This window comes from Lissotriton vulgaris, unplaced genomic scaffold (assembly GCF_964263255.1).
Source record: "Lissotriton vulgaris unplaced genomic scaffold, aLisVul1.2 SCAFFOLD_1892, whole genome shotgun sequence".
In the NCBI taxonomy this organism is placed as follows: Eukaryota; Metazoa; Chordata; class Amphibia; order Caudata; family Salamandridae; genus Lissotriton; species Lissotriton vulgaris.
The window spans coordinates 253,507-269,964 of NW_028246524.1; the positions used below are offsets into that span (position 1 = coordinate 253,507).

Here is a 16,458-nt window from a genome sequence, read left to right on the forward strand (position 1 = left end):
AAAATATCTTCCTACAAACATTTTGAGCCCTAAATATTGAGAACCAAAACATTGTGAAGGTAAGTATATGTAGTTAAGCATAGATATACTATTGCTAGCTTCACATCCACGTACCCCGAGGAGATATATATCTTCAAGAAACATTGCAGTGGACATAAGTATAACAAACCTCTACATACCTATATCCTTTTACCTTCATGATATTTAGTTTCTTGATGTTTAGGCCACAACATTTTGGGGGCCAATATTTCTTCCATGGGATTCTGGTAGTGCACGTCCTATCTTAATGAAGGCCAATGCCTTTTGACAGGCACTGCAACCCCCCAAAAATTGGCACAATTTTACCAAAAGCAAAGGAGAATATAGATCTTTTCAGCTTCATCTAAAGGCTTCTCTGTGTATCTTAACCAAAGTACCACTCAATGACGACTATCAACCTTTGAAAGAGGAGGTCTTAGGCTCAAATTCCAGTGTGCAAGCCTGGTGTCTCAGTGGGTGTCTCAGTGGGTGCGCTGTTGGGACTCATTCAGTCCCAATCTGACTCACTCACTCTTACTTGGTCTCAATCGGTATCATTGTGACTCTGACTCCCTCACTTAGTCTCACTCATTCTCGGTTATTCTAACTGATTCTCACTCATCTCATTGATTCTCGCTCAGCCCCACTCCTTCTCACTCACTCAGTCTCACTCTAGCTCAACTATTACTCAATCTCAGGAATCAACGATGGGAGCACACTGCTAGCCTCTCCGCCAGATCGCCCCTCTGCATTCTGGTATATGCAGTGCGTATGACTTGAAGAGTTGGGAACACGATTGTGAGTGTTTCACCAAGGTTGGTGCAAGTAAGTACTTGATATTTCGAGAATCTCTAGACACAAGACATGGCTCGTCTTTCGGGATAGTATCCCTCATCAGCAGAGAAAAGTTCTGGGGTGGCAGAGAAGGCCGCCAAACAACCGTCACAGACTTCGTTGCCAATCAGGCGCGCAGGTGCGTCTCCAAAAGCTCGTCAGCTTGGGGGCTCACAGGAGCCCTATAACAGGAATCAACGATGGGAGCACACTGCTAGCCTCTCTGCCGGATCGCCCCTCTGCATTCTGGTATATTCAGTGCGTATGACTTGAAAAGTTGGGAAAAAGTTTGTGAGTGTTTCACCAAGGTTCGTGCAAGTAAGTACTTGATATTTCCAGTATCTCTAGACACAAGACATGGCTCGTGTTTCGGGATAGTATCCCTCATCAGTAGAGAAAAGTTCTGGGGTGGCAGAGAAGGCCGCCAAACAACCGTCACAGGCTTCGTTGCCTATCAGGTGCGCAGGTGCGTCTCCAAAAGCTCGGTCGCTTGGGGCTCACGGGAGCTCTACAACAGGAATCAACTATGGGAGCACACTGCTAGCCTCTCCGCCGGATCGCCCGCTGTATTCTGGTATATGCAGTGCGTATGACTTGAAGAGTTGGGAAAAACTTCGTGAGTGTTTCACCAAGGTTGGTGCAAGTAAGTACTTGATATTTCCAGTATCTCTAGACACAAGACATGGCTCGTGTTTCGGGAACCCAAATATGATGGTTCTTGATGCCTAAGCTCTACTGACGACAGATAACGATCAAGAAACACTTGTCTGGAGATGGCAAGCACACTTGTGTAATTATTCGAGACTTTTCTGCAAGCACACATGCTTGGTTGAACCGCATTGACCACAATGCTCAGGGGCGAACCCGCTGGGAGGTGAAGCAGTGTGCTCCCACATTTGTTTCCTGTTTAAAAGGCTCCATCGAACCGGTTGAGCTGATGAGCTCGTGGAGAGGCACCTGCGTGCCTGGAGAGGTACTGTGACCCGAGAATATTTTGGCAGCCTGCTCAGCAACCCCAAATTTGATGGTTCTTGATGTCTAAGCTCTACTGACGATGGATAATGATCCAGAAACACCTGTCTAGAGATGGCAAGCACACTTGTGTAATTATTCGAGACTTTTCTGCAAGCGCACACGCTTGGTTGAACTGCATTGACCACAATGCTCAGGGGCGAACCCGCTGGGAGGTGAAGCAGTGTGCGCCCACATTTGTTACCTGTTTAAAAGGCTCTCGCGAGCCGGTTCAGCTGACGAGCTCTTGGATAGGCTTCTGCGCGCCTGGAGAGGTACTGTGACCCGAGCATATTTTGGCAGCCTGCTCAGCAACCCCAAATATGATGGTTCATGATGCCTAAGCTCTACTGACGACGGATAATGATCCAGAAACACATTTCTAGAGATGGCAAGCACACTTGTGTAATTATTTGAGACTTTTCTGCAAGCACACACGCTTAGTTGAACCGCATTGACCACAATGCTCAGGGGCGAACCCGCTGGGAGGTGAAGCAGGGTGCTCCCACATTTGTTTCCTGTTTAAAAGGCACCCTCGAGCCGGTTGAGCTGACGAGCTTGTGGAGAGGCACCTGCGCGCCTGGAGAGGTACTGTGACCCGAGAATATTTTGCCAGCCTGCTCAGCAACCCCAAATATGAAGGTTCTTGATGCCTAAGCTCAACTGACGACGGATAATGATCCAGAAACACGTGTCTAGAGATGGCAAGCACACTTGTGTGATTATTCGAGACTTTTCTGCAAGCACACACGCTTGGTAGAACCGCATTGACCACAATGCTCAGAGGCGAACCCGCTGGGAGGTGAAGGAGTGTGCTCCCACATTTGTTTCCTGTTTAAAAGGCTGCCTCGAGCCAGTTGAGCTGACAAGCTCGTGGAGAGGCACCTGCATGCCTGGAGAGGTACTGTGACCCGATAATATTTTGGCAGCCTGCTCAGCAACTCCAAATATGATTGTTCTTGATGCCTAAGCTCTACTGACGACGGATAATGATCCAGAAACACATGTCTAGAGATGGCAAGCACACTTGTGTAATTATTTGAGACTTTTCTGCAAGCACACACGCTTAGTTGAACCGCATTGACCACAATGCTCAGGGGCGAACCCTCTGGGAGGTGAAGCAGTGTGCTCCCACATTTGTTTCCTATTACTCAATCTCACTATAACTCCCCTAGTCTCACTCAATGCAACTCACTTCCACGTAATCCCCCTCATTATAAATCACTGTCCAACTAATTCTCTGACTCACTCAGTCTCACACTTTCTCTGACTCAGCCTGTAATTCACTCAGTCTCACTCATTCTCAGTCAATCTCCCTCAGTCCTACTCATTTTCACTCATTCTAAGTCAATATTTATTTGATTCATTCAATCTCACTGACTCATCTAGTTTCACTAATTCTCACTCATTCCTACTCAGTCCCACTAATTCAGACTCACTCTGGAAAAATCTGTCTCACTGACACTCACTCTGTATCACTCATTCTGCCTCACTCAGGCTGTGACTCACTCAGTCTTACACACAGTTACACTCACTGTCATTCTCCCTCATTATAACACTCACTGTTATTTCACACTCATACTCACTCTTCCTATCACTCATTGCCATTCACTGACTCTCTCCACTGATTCTTTCACTTCCACTCAAACACAGACACCTCACATGCCCATTCTCTCCAACAGACACACTCTTACCCACAAACACACACACACACTTATCCTTATGCACAGTGCACAACATTTAAACGTTTTAAAGATTTATTTTTGTACTTACCTTGCTGAATGGCCCATTTGGACTCTTGCTGCTTTCAGCTTTGGCCTGGGGTCTGAAACTGAAACCTTGAACCTGCAGTCGCAGATTTGAGGTTTTTGTCTCAGCTCTTTCACCCCAGCCTTTCCCAACTCTGTGCCAAGTTGGGAAAGGGTGGGGGAGCAGACTATGGCAGTGGATTGTTCAAGCATTGACGTTATACAGATCATAATCCATTAGATGAAGCTGACACAGTGTGCTGGATTCTACCTACCTCGTCCTGAGATGGAGTTTCTGAGAGATGGATGGGGCTGTCGAAGAATAGAAACAAGACATCATGCACAGGAAGGACTGTGAGTTTGAAGCCACGAAATGCTCTTTGGGCAGGCCTAAAATTGTGGTTACTGCTAGGACAGGAAGCACACTCATTGGCTGTTCAACTTACAACTCTCTACTCCCGGAAGTAGTCAGAATGAAGAAAGGGGCCAAATCAACCTTATCATAATTCAGGCAATGTGTTCATTTCATTTATCAAGGAAAACATGATAAACGATTTCGAAATATGCCGTGTCATCACACCATACACAAATTTTTGACTGACTCAACATTGTATTTCCCAGGCTCAATACATCATACTCTGAATACCACACCCCAGGGTGATCCAAAGAGGAACCTCAAAATAAATCAAGAAAACAAAATGTTGGTCCCGTAACAGGAAATTACTTCACATTTTAAAGAAATAATTATATTATTCTCTTCAGGTCTAATAATTCGGGGTTATCCTACTGCTGTTCTTCGTTAGTCAACACAGGGGCGAAACCAACTGTAAATTGTGCGTAAACCGCCCCAGTGATGCACTGAACATCGGAAACATCTTTATCCGTTTACCCTGGGTTGCAGGAAATTCTCTCGCAAGCCAGTTTTATTGGGTGGTTTGAAGAAAGCTCTCAAGCTCCCAATCAGTAACAGATGAGCAATGCTGCCTCGCATTTTTCTCATGTTGTTTTGGCTGGTGGTATGTTCTTACTAAATGCTGAGCGTGTAATACTTCTGTCTTTCAAGGTCTTCTGGGAATCGGGCATTGTTTTAATTATTGCAATGGCAGCTGACAATGGAAAAAATATTGTCATTGGAAATTCAGACAACACAACACACAGAGGGCGCCTTCCTAGATCTTTATATGAAGTCTCATGTGATGGCCAGGAGTTGTCCTTTTTGATCATTTGTTATCTCCTCTTCTCTTTCATGCTTTTCTAGTGAAGGGGTTCACCTATTCCTATTTTACATTCGTAGCATTATTTAGAAACATGCAAATCTCACATATTTATCGGTAAGCAGGTTATAACTCATAACATCTTTGTAGTAAAAAAAACTGTAGAAAACTATATAACTAACTCAGCAATTACGTTCAATCTAGCCTCAAAGAACAAGGATGCAGTGCTGTATGCGAGAAAACATAAGAAAATCCTCAGAATATCCTCTTTAATTAGTTGTAAACTCTCTCACTTTTAGGGCTAGGCTTATAGAATCACACAAAAAGACTTTAGACTGATTCCTGTAAAGCCAAATCGAATAAATCTTCTAAGCGGATGGATCATGGTTGTTCCCCTGCCTATGGTAACCTTATTTTTGCTCTTAAAAAAATAACCTGTTCGGGTACTAAGGTGTCTTTAATTAGATTTAGAAACAAGAAGGCTACCACAATTTAGAAATGTGGTAATTAGGGAGGAGGCCTGCAGTAGACTAGATCAGTCGTGTGCACTAAAAGACAGTAACAAATGATGGTAGGTTGTAAATACCCTTATTGAGATATGATTGACACATCCTCCCTATGCCCTTATGCAAGCTATGCTCAAAGTTCGATGAATGTACCCATATATAATTATTTTTCACCCAAGGGGACTTCTGGGATTTTCTTTAATTGTGAGAAAGTGTCAGAGGCGATATGCAAAAGTGAAATGAGTAAGGACCCTGGCTCTAATGTATTTCCCATTGATCTAAATAATCATGATTCTATTCATACCCAAGAAAGATCATGAACTCCATCCCTCCATTGATAATGGAAGTCGTTATCAAATTAGGGGGTCAATATCCTTTGAATAAAATAAATGATGTATTAGAGTCTGCCAAAAGAGCATACGTCTTCAATATGCTTGATTATTGAGGGGCATATTATCCTCTATTTATAAAGAAGTGCATCGGGTGGAAAATGGCTTTTTGCACCTCATTCTGATATTCTGAATAGCCCAAATGCCATTTGAGTTATGCAATGCACAAGCATTTTTTCGGGGGTTTTATTGATCCCATATGTTTTGCATTCATTTTTATTGCTCTATATCTGGATGAAAATATAGTCCGTGCATAAGGGTTTTCTTTTTTTTTTCTTTTTTTTATTGGAATTGGATTTGGTACAAAAATACATAAAGACACTTTCGAAAAGTAAAAAGAAAAGACACAAAAAAACAGAAAAAGAAAAAGGAGGTGGGAAAAAGAAACAGAATATAAAAAGGTAGAATTATTGTAGCAAAACATTAAAGAAAGGTGGCTGGAATTTTCTTGAATTTATATGTAATGTGTTTTAAGTGTGTATGGTGCATTTTGGGGGGGTGGGGGGATTCCTGTTCTCTCTTCGGTTTGATGTTCTGCAGACTTATGGGGGCCTTTACATTGTACCCAGAGACGTTAATATTATGCCTTCTCTGCATTTTCTTGTTGGACCGTGTCTATCTGGTGCGCTGAAAATTCAATAAAATTTGTTGTTAAAAAAACCCCATAAAAGACATAATATATAAACATTTCCACTACCAATTTCATATTTATATTTCATATTTCATGCCACATAGTCATAGAAGAGGCTGGAGATCAGTGAATTACAAGAACAAAAAATATTTTGCGAGCGCCGAGAGCTCAGATCTGAGTTATACATTTGGCTCCCTCTTTACCCTTAAGTCGGAGAATTGCAACCCCTGTCTCTTAGACCTGTCCAAGTAATGCCCACGACTGGTGTACTGTGGGATGTGCAGATACCTTTCATTCCCTGGCAATACATGAGCAAGTTTTAATCATAGCAATAGAGATACCTGTAGAGATATATTGGGCTGCCTCTTCTTTCCACCCCAGTATATTATCTTTACTAACTGTACATCAGCCTGTAAAAGCTAGAGAGATGCTGAGCTATATTGCTCCACTATTGCTTTAAATGTCGGCAGCTGGCCTACATATGAACTCTGCCTGTCGCATATCACCAGATTTTTTCGTTACTCATTTATCGATCTTCTCTGATGTAGAATACAACATACAGAGAGTTCTGAATTGTAACTTCAAATTGACAGACGACTGGAGAGTAAATTATTTTGGGGGAACCCTTAATAGTTGATGCCTGAACAAGTAAACCAATCTTAAGGCTCCATTGATGTGCAAGGCTACTAATTGTGTCCGCCCTGTACTCAGTCATTAAACAATAAGCATCTGAATAGTTAGCTTGCTGTCACCCGATGCATATATGATAAAAGCTCCGAATCACCGCTAATGATCATATTAAAGTCATTATGTTGGGAATAGACTCGAACCTGGAGATATTTTAAAAAGTTATTATGAGGAAGACCGGTCTCATGCTGGAGGACAGCGAAAGCGCTAAAGCCTCGATGATGAAATAGCTTACATGCCACTTTAACCCCGCTAAAGTACCATGATCTAACAACAGTATCCTGAAAAATAGGCAGTAAGGATGGAGTGCCCTAAAGAGAAGTAAAAGAGTGTAAAGATGGAATTTAAAAGGCTGGGCAGATGTATCCTCATATTTCACAAGTATCAGTAATTATCCTAAAATGTACCCACTTAAAACAATTAGGGTCAGAATGTCTGCACAATAAAAACTTCCAGTAAGAACCTGTGAGAAGGCACCTAATATGAGATCTGAAAGCTTCCCAGAAGTAGATCTTCTCAGCCTCCATCTGCTACCCATAGTTAGTTTGCAAAAGACAGGACGAACAAAAAAGGATATATATAGTCTATAGAGATTGCAGCAGTTGGATGAGCATTGAAATAGATAATCTATTGCAAAGGAAAGTTTCCCACAAAAATCAGGAAATGGGCTTGGTCTATTGTCAGACCCAGAGGGCTTAGATACCGGGAGCCTGTGGGCACGTTGAATCTGGCATTGCCTTTCTACGTCCGGCAGAACAAGGAAAGCCTTTTTGAATAGCTGGACTATGTATGCCCAGGCATAATTTTTCACATTATTACTCTCTTTGGCCTTAAGTATTCCTATGACCTTGACATTATTCTGGAATTGGCGATTTTCCAAGTCCTCTAGTTTTGATTGAAAAGAGGGGATCAGGGTATCATGCTCTTTAACTGTCCATGATGTAGAAGCCATGAACTCTTCAGTTTCAGACAGTGGCAGCCGCCACAAACAAAGGGTAGTGAGGCTGTTGGAGGTAGCACGGGAGGGAAAGTGCAGGGGGGAGCACGGTGGGGGATTATGGGGTGTTAATAATAATTAAAAAAGAACTTAGCTTAACTGGCAGGCCACCTCCTGTGTCGCGTTGCACCTCCTGTGCTCATCCTGCTCCCAGCAGACACTGGGACAGACTCCCAGTGCAATCCCCATGCTGCTCTCATGAGAGCAGCGTGGGGATTGGCCTGAGAGGGCTGAAAAGATGCTCCGCTCAGACCAGGGAGTCTGTGCAGTTTCTCCAGCCGGGATGTACAATACAGCTTGGTTGTAGAAACCTAAGTGTCCATGTGTGTTTGGCCAGGCTGAGACAGCCGGCCAAACACACATGTGCACTTAGAAGTGCACATAGCACTCCTCCCCCTTCCATGCCCCAGCCGCCCCTTCCTGCACAAGCTTTCTCAGAGCAAGAAAATGAAAAATAAAACGATAATAGAACACAGTATTTTTTTAACCTTCTTGCTCTGAGCAAGTGGGGTGATGCTCTTCCGTCATTGCGGAGGAGCCGTCCCTGGTTTCAGTGAGCAGTCTCAGAACGATGGGTATGAATCAACTGAAAAAACAGATAGAGATGGCTCAAAGGCATCTTTTTTTAGGTCTGTCAGACCAATACTGTTCTCTCCCATAGAGTGATCCAGCACCTACTGAATAGGAACTTGGCAGGATCAGTAGGCCATGTACAGTAGTACTATCGGGAACGTAACTGCGCCCCAAGCTGAACAACATAAGGAAATTGCCCTTGATTGATGTCATTGATCTGAGGAGGGGCAATGTTATTTGTTTTTACATTTGTACCATCAGTCACCACTACCTCTGTATTACTTATGGCCAGGACCTTCGGGACCCCACTCAGTATTTATCTAACCACTGGTGCGTTCCTTTTCTTCTTGGAGAACTGAATCATCCACTGCCAGAGCGTAGCATCCTTCCCTGGCCCTTCAGTTCCGCAATCATTCCAGATGTCAGAGGGTTTGGGGGCTTTAGAGTAATGGCTCTGTCAGATTGCCCATTTTGCTCAGACCTCACAGCACTAGCGGATCTCCTGTTTGATACTTCCAGGCCTGCCATGAAGGTGTCTATACTCATTACATCAGAGCAGGGTTCAAATGGAAGCATGGAAATCTGAGTCTTATCCCCACCAGTTAACTTAGTAGCCACAGCTACGCAAGTACTACTGATATACATTTCATTAGAAGGTGGTGATGTCAAAGGGTGAATAAAGCCCATACTTATGCACCACCTCAGCCTCATCATCAGCAGAGGAGAAGACCACTCGATCCAGCAAAACCCCTTCTGTTGCTGCAACAAAGTTACCTTGTATGCCCACGACTGTTGCGGAGCATCTCTGCCTGGGGATTCTCCAAGTAAGCATAGGGAGATCTGAGCCAGGAGAGGTGCTGATCCCCGATAGTGCCCATCGCCTGTGTGGCAACAGGTGAGATTACCGCTGAAGCTTCACCAAGAGAGAGTGCCTCAGAATCTGAAGTTGCACCGGAGGACATCACCTACTGAAAAGCTGCACGGCCTGCAAGGAACTTCAACATGAGCGGCTTATCTGAGAAGAGGAGGTGCTACTGTGTGAACCAGAGATGGCACTGTTAAGACAGATCTAAGCAGCAACCGGTGCCCGTTCCTTGGCCACCACAGCTCAAAGCGGTCCATCAATGCCGCCCGCCCAGCCAACGTATAGACTGTTCTCACCAGCAGGAGCTTTGAGGCAAACAGCACCTTTCAGGAGCATGGTAACATCTAACGAAATCCACTATAGGTCTAACCGGATATAATTACTAAAATCTCAGTAAGTGCAGAGGAGACAGGCTACAGATGGGGAGGAAGGTAGGAGCACACTTGTAGCAGCATCCACCTGCCGCCATCCTTTTTCCCTTCTCATGTGCATCAGTGTTTTCCAACCCTGGTTTGCACCCTTGTTTGCATAGGGATCAGAAATCTGACTTGTGTGGTTTTTACCTTTTATTACTAGGTGCATAAAATGCCTCTCGTTTCCTTCAATTTTGACAGGTCAAACCTGATGATATATAACATGGGAAAAGTTTACATTATTTATCATACCATACAGAGTTTGATGCGTTATGCACCGAAATCCGCATGTCGTTCCCCAAACACTCAAAACAGATGCTATTTCTTGCATCCGATAAATAATGTACCAAATGGGTATTGTTATTTATCAGGTGCGATAAATGGAACCTGTATGCAGAATTAAGACCCTAGTGTTGTCTAAGATTCTAGGGGACATCATGAACATGTGAATATGGTGCTATCAACACTTAAGCAATGCTATTCGGTCTGTAAAGCCAAGAAGTGTGAATTCAAGGGAAATGATGTGGAGCATCGTGGATTTATATTGAACGCTGCAGATCTATCCTCGGACCCAAGAGAGGTTTAATCAAATTGGGAATGGCATTCAGCTAATAATATTCTATTATACTACTTGCAACAACAAGAGAGAGAGAGGGAAAAAGGCACTCTTATACCCCCTGTAAATCAATGTATAACAACAAAAGAGTGACTCAGAGAGCAAACTAAAAGCGGTTGCTCTGAAAAAAGTAAAAGAGAAAACTAAAAAAGAATCAAAGACTAGAGGCACAACCAATGTTTATAAAAGAACCCTCACTCACCGACCTAGTCGGTGACATGCTTCATCTTAGGGTTCCACCAGGGAAGCCGAGTGCTTCTCTGGTGTGCTTCCACGCCTGAATTACAGCAGATCAGGATGTTCAAAAGCGTGTGTGCAGAGGTAGTGAAGTGAGAAAAACGTGATGGTTAAAAGGTGTCTGGCACTAGCCTACCCACTATTTTATTTAAGGCTGGCCAACTACCATAAAAAACGTGAGAAGGATGTAAACCAGTTCTGTAAAGTAATTGGCAACATCCGATTTTTAAGTGTTTCTAAGAAGCGGTCAACATGTTTCTGCTTATAAGTGCTATTAGCAAAGCATTCGTCAGGACCTATAACAGGTTCCACAGCGGTATGCGCACACTTAGGCGCACCCTAACCTGTGGAACAATACAATGCGGTACAACTCACGGTTATACCCCGGTGATCTTGTGTAGAATTCAAAGACTGCAAAGGAAGCATACATATAATCGTGTTGTAGCATCAACATCGTAAGGCAAACTGCAGGTTATCTAACAAACATTATGGTAGTGCTTTGTTTCTTCATTCAAGAAAATGTCAATTATTAGGTAATTACGAGAGAAGTAATATACACCATTATTAAGATGTATCCAATTTCAACAAAAAGGCAATAAATTCTTAAGCCTTTGTCAGTAGTGGAGTTGTTTTGCGCCATATTGAAGGGCTTATTATCACTTAGGCGCACATATAGCGTTTCTAGGAGCTCAAAGGAACAATATCCTACTTTATAAAACAAGAACAACTTATGCATAACTGTTCTCAGAGTCCGAGTCCCCAAAGGTAATGCGGGAAAACAGAGTTACTGAAAAACATACTTATAGCATTACAACATGAAAAAAAAAATAGGACTTACGTAAATTCATGGAATTACATGTGTCATGGAACTCGTAGGGAGGAGGAACAGACGTTTGGGCACCTAGAAAAAAGGACGTAGATAACGATCAGGAAATCTGAAAGCAATCTGAAAAACAGAGTTTCAGAGGTCCTGCCGGCTGTAAATTTACTTCCCGTATCGTCCTGTTCCGGTGGCGTACCTATTAAGACTCTCCCCGGTCCGAATGTTACTGAGAGCTGCGGCTTCCGGACCCATATGGCGCTCCCCAGGCACGTCACCGCGTGAGAACGTGTGACGCGTGGTTGGGGGCGGGGCCAGGCCAGGGTGAACGCTGCCTAAGTTAGTCAAAAAAAGGGGGGAGAAAACTTTATTGACAATTACCAGGCTCATGACTACTCGAAAATAAATGTTTAAATGCACATCCCGGCAAATTGGTGTTTGCCATTTTTAAAGGAAAGGCTCTATTGGTGGAACATACGGACTACCATATTCCAACTAGTGTTAATGTTGAGCCATATGTTTGGACGTTAAAGTGGATAGTGATAGTAAGTGGATGTATAAACTTAACTACCATAGACACCCCTTCTTGGTAAATAGTAATATGCGTAGTCATTACATCTCCATAGGTGACTCGTCAATACCAAAGAAGTTTTTACCATTATTTTTTTTCCAAAGTATAGGTTGTAAAAGACCCGACCAAATTTGAAACAAAAAGAAGGGGGGGGGATTATGTATGTTGTAAACTATTTTTCACATAATGGATCCATTGTGGATGTCGTATTCATAGCATGCAACAGAGCTCTCCGCCCATAGTGTGTTTATTCAACATGGGGCAAAATAACTATGGAACGCATTTCAAGATGAAGCAAAAATCGCTACGGAACGCATTTCAAGAGCCACCCTGGTGACTCCTCAACGTTTAAGGACTGTACCCCAACGGATATTATCATTTAGTCCGACAAGATGGGTGGACATGCGATAAATCCATCTCTGCTCTTTTCCAAAAAGCGATTGCTGTGTGGTAGTACCAGGCAGCAGATGCTCTATCACCGTCCAATGCAGGTCATTGATGGTATGTTGCTGTGAGAGGAAATGATCAGTTAATTTAGCACTGTTTTTTCTGCACCGGACATTGCTACTATGTTTACAAATTCGTTATTTTATTTTCCGTGCAGTCATCCCCCCATATCTAAGTCTGCATGGACAGGTGATTAAGTAGATCACGTGGGTGGTGTTACAGTTTGTATGTGACTTTTGAATCCAAAGTTTTCCTTATTCAAGGTCAAGACTTTTTGAGGTGGTTGTTAAATGATACACGCTACACGAACCACAGGGAAAATGTCCCACCACTGGGGAACGACCCCAGGCATTCAAAACAGTCGGTTGATGGCCGAGTGTGTCAAGTCGAGGTCGTGTATGCACCAAAGTATCCTTAAGGCTGCAAGCCCACTTGTATGAGAACAAGGGTTTGTCCCAATGATGATTATTGCTTTCTAAGATTTTCCAATGTTTACGTATTGATTTACTCACTGCGTTTGAAGCTGCATTGTAAGTAGTCCCACATGTGAGTGGTGGCAATTCTTTGGTTCTTGTTGTGTCCACATCCAAAAGAGCATCACGATTCTGGTTCCGGGCTCTCTTGCAGGCCTTTATAAAATCCCAGTAGGGTAGCCACGATTCCGAAGTTTGTCGGTCAGTTCATTAGCTTGACTTTTAAAGGTTGTGATCTCATTGCAGTTTCTTCTTAGCTGCTAAAATTGTCCGAAAGGAAGATTTTCCCTTAAAGGACGTTGGTGGTTATCTCGTAAAGTGAAGTAAACTATTCTTTGTGGTAGGTTTATGATGGGTCCTAGTTTGTAATTTGTTGCCTGACTTGGTAATACCAACATCAAGGAACACCATTTCTTCTTTATGGTATGCATGGGTGAATTTCAAATTGGCATCACACGTATTGATCCAGGTGAAAAATTCAAGAAGGATGTCTTCTGGGCCTCTCCAGACGATGAGTACATCGTTGATGTATCTTCTCCATAGGGAAACATGGGACCCGTATGGATTGACGTCTGACAGGATATACCTGCGTTCAAAGTCATAGACATACATCCCAGCCACACTTGGGGCAAAAGTACTGCCCATTGATTTCCCGGTAGACTGGAGGTACAAGACTCCCTGATATTCAAAATAAAATTCTTTTAAGGCCAAAGTGGCACAGTCAACCACAAACTTTTGAGGTGTGATGTAGTTCCAATCACTGGCTGCCAGAGTCTCTTCAATCACTTGAATAGTAGAGTCTTGCGGAATACAGGTATATAGACTCTCTATGTCTAATGTTACCAAGTAAATGGATTCACCAGTAAGTTCAATTGTTTGGAGAAGAGCCAGCAGGCTTTTAGTGTCTTTCAAATATGTACTCGTCATCTGAATAAGCGGTTTCAGGAAAAAATCACAATATTCCGAAAAGGGTTCCAGAAGGGAGTCCAACCCTGACACAATGGGCCTCCCGGGTGGTGGTAATCTGTTCTTGTGCATTTTTGGCAGGAAGTAAAAATATGGTATTGTGCATTTACTTGTGGTAAGAAAATCCCTTTCGTGTTTAGTGATGAAGCCCCGGTCCTCAGCCTCATTCACTAAAGATAAGATGGTATCCCATATGGTTATCGAAGGATCCACCAGCAAGCGGGTATAGCTGACACTATCCGATAAAAGGCGTTTGCACTCCATATCATATGCCTCTGCATCTTGAACCACGATGCCTCCGCCTTTGTCGGTGGGCTTCACCACGACGTTTCGGTTGTTCCTTAGAGATTCCAAAGCTTGGAACTCACAGGCCTTCATGTTCTTGAACACTGCCATATCCACAAAGGCTTCGATGTCATTATGAACAGCTTGCTCAAAAGCCGTAATCTCAGGAGGAATGGAGTGAGGTGGAGGAGTAAAGGAAGATTTTAAACGGAAGGTTGTGTCTCCCTGATTGCCTTGTGTTAGTGTAGTTCCCTGTTTCTCAAATAAACTTTTCAACTTCAACTTGCGGAAAATTTTTGCAAGTTCACAATGCAGCTTAAAACGATCCAGGCGGGCCGTTGGAATGAAACCCAGCCCCTTCTCGAGTACTGCTTGTTCTTCAGATGTCAAAATTGTTGAAGAAAGATTAGTCACTAAACTCTTGTGTTGCTGGGTCCTGCTCGTTGTGCTTTGCTCCTGGTATTGTCTCCCACTGCCTCCTCTTGCTCCCAGTGCACCTGGTTGTTGCTTCTTCTTCGTCCCCTTCCCCTCTGGCCCCCCTCTAAAAAAGGCGGGCGGTACAGGTTTTGTTGAAAATGGGGATGAGGCATATAGGGGGCGGTTCCACCCCATCATCGGATGGAATGCTGGTGGTTGGAAGGAGTTTGGATAGTTAGGCCCTCCTGTTTGAGGGAAGGTCGGTCATGATTGTTGGTACTGTGGCTATTTTCTGTTCCTACCCCTTCCGCGTTGACGAGACAGATAACTATCCCCACTCGAGCCACTGGCTGAGGAATCGTCGTCTGACCCATCAGTACTCTGGTTAATTTTAGACAGTGGGATAAAATCCGTACTAGCGTAGGGATAGACCTTCGTGTATGACCATTTTGTTAAGTCCTTTTGAAGCTTTTGGGCTTTCGATTGTGCCAGTGAATCCCTGTATTCATTCACTTCCTTGTTTAGTTCGTCCACACACTTTTTGTAACCAGTCAGGGTGGCTCTGAAATGCGTCTCCGTCAGTTGTATATCGATGATAACCTAGGTCTGAATCACAAAATACTGGTGGACTGTTTAAAACTGGACAATTACAAAAACATTACTTGGCTCTCATATATACAAAAGTGTTCTTTGGACCTGGGACGTCCTGATATTTTTTGGGTCCCTCGGGGTCTAAAGAAATCGGATTTAGATTGGGTGAAGGTCAATTTTATTACATTGAAAAATGCGGAGAGGGAGGAAAGCCAATTACTTAAGCCCACGGTCAGAGCCCATTACCTGACCATTACCCGCCTTACTATACAACCGTACCTTACCATCGTCAATATCCCCTTTCATAGGTGGCTTCTGGTTAAACTTCGGTTTAATCAGATTTACACAGTCCTGTGTGACAGTCAAGGCTGGTATAAGGAGGAGGACGCCCCTGTCTGTAATTGCGATAATTTCTCTACGCAAGATAATATGCACTTTATGTTGTTTTGTAATTTTTACACTGCGCCCAGACAGAAATACCTGGTACCATTACTGAAGGACAAAGACTTCCACCAGGCAAAACCCGCCCTCCTGTATCTGCAATTATTGGATTCTGCGTTGGCTATGTTTAGCGTGGCCAATTATCTTGTTGCTGCTGTTAGGATCAGGAGGAGAAGACTTAAAAATGCAACATTAGGGTTTTGTATAGAAGACTGAAATGGAAATGTTGTTCATATCATAAAATTCTTATTTTATTGAGTATTTACTCTTTTTATGATGTATTTTTATATTGTATATTAATTAATTATTACCGATGTTTCCTCCTATCATCTTTTTACCATGAATATGTAAATATTATTGATTGATGATTTCTGTAATTCCTCATGAATTTGTATTGCCCTTTTTGATGTGATTGTAGAATGCTTTTATGATTTTTAACTAAATCGAATAAAGTGGTTTTGACTAGACTTGACTTGACTATATCGATAAGCATTGTTTCAGAGAGTCTAAGAGCTATTTTTATAATTAAAATTAAAACGAGCGAGTCGCGGGTGCAGTGCCACGTGATCTGGGCCCATTCCTTCCTGAACTGTGCATCATCTAAAAAGATGCGTGGGGCGTTTGTTACCTTCAGCTAGTAATGCCAAACAGACTCAGAGTCTCCTTTGATTCACAAACATTTATCATCAATTTATTAAGAATGTATTT

The 16,458-nt window shown here is 43.0% G+C and overlaps 1 protein-coding gene across 1 annotated transcript in view; it reads right to left on the reverse strand.

Moving 5' to 3' along the window:
* Positions 1–11,826, reverse strand: part of LOC147665932 (uncharacterized) — a 233,559-nt gene extending 221,733 nt beyond the window's left edge. Inside the window, exons 1-2 of the mRNA XM_086949402.1 lie at positions 11,759–11,826; positions 11,578–11,640 (exon numbers count right to left, since the gene is read on the reverse strand). Coding sequence (XP_086805528.1) covers positions 11,578–11,587 — 10 coding nt within the window. The 5' untranslated portion in view covers positions 11,588–11,640; positions 11,759–11,826. The remainder of the gene's footprint in view (positions 1–11,577; positions 11,641–11,758) is intronic.
* Positions 11,827–16,458: the final 4,632 nt, after the last annotated feature.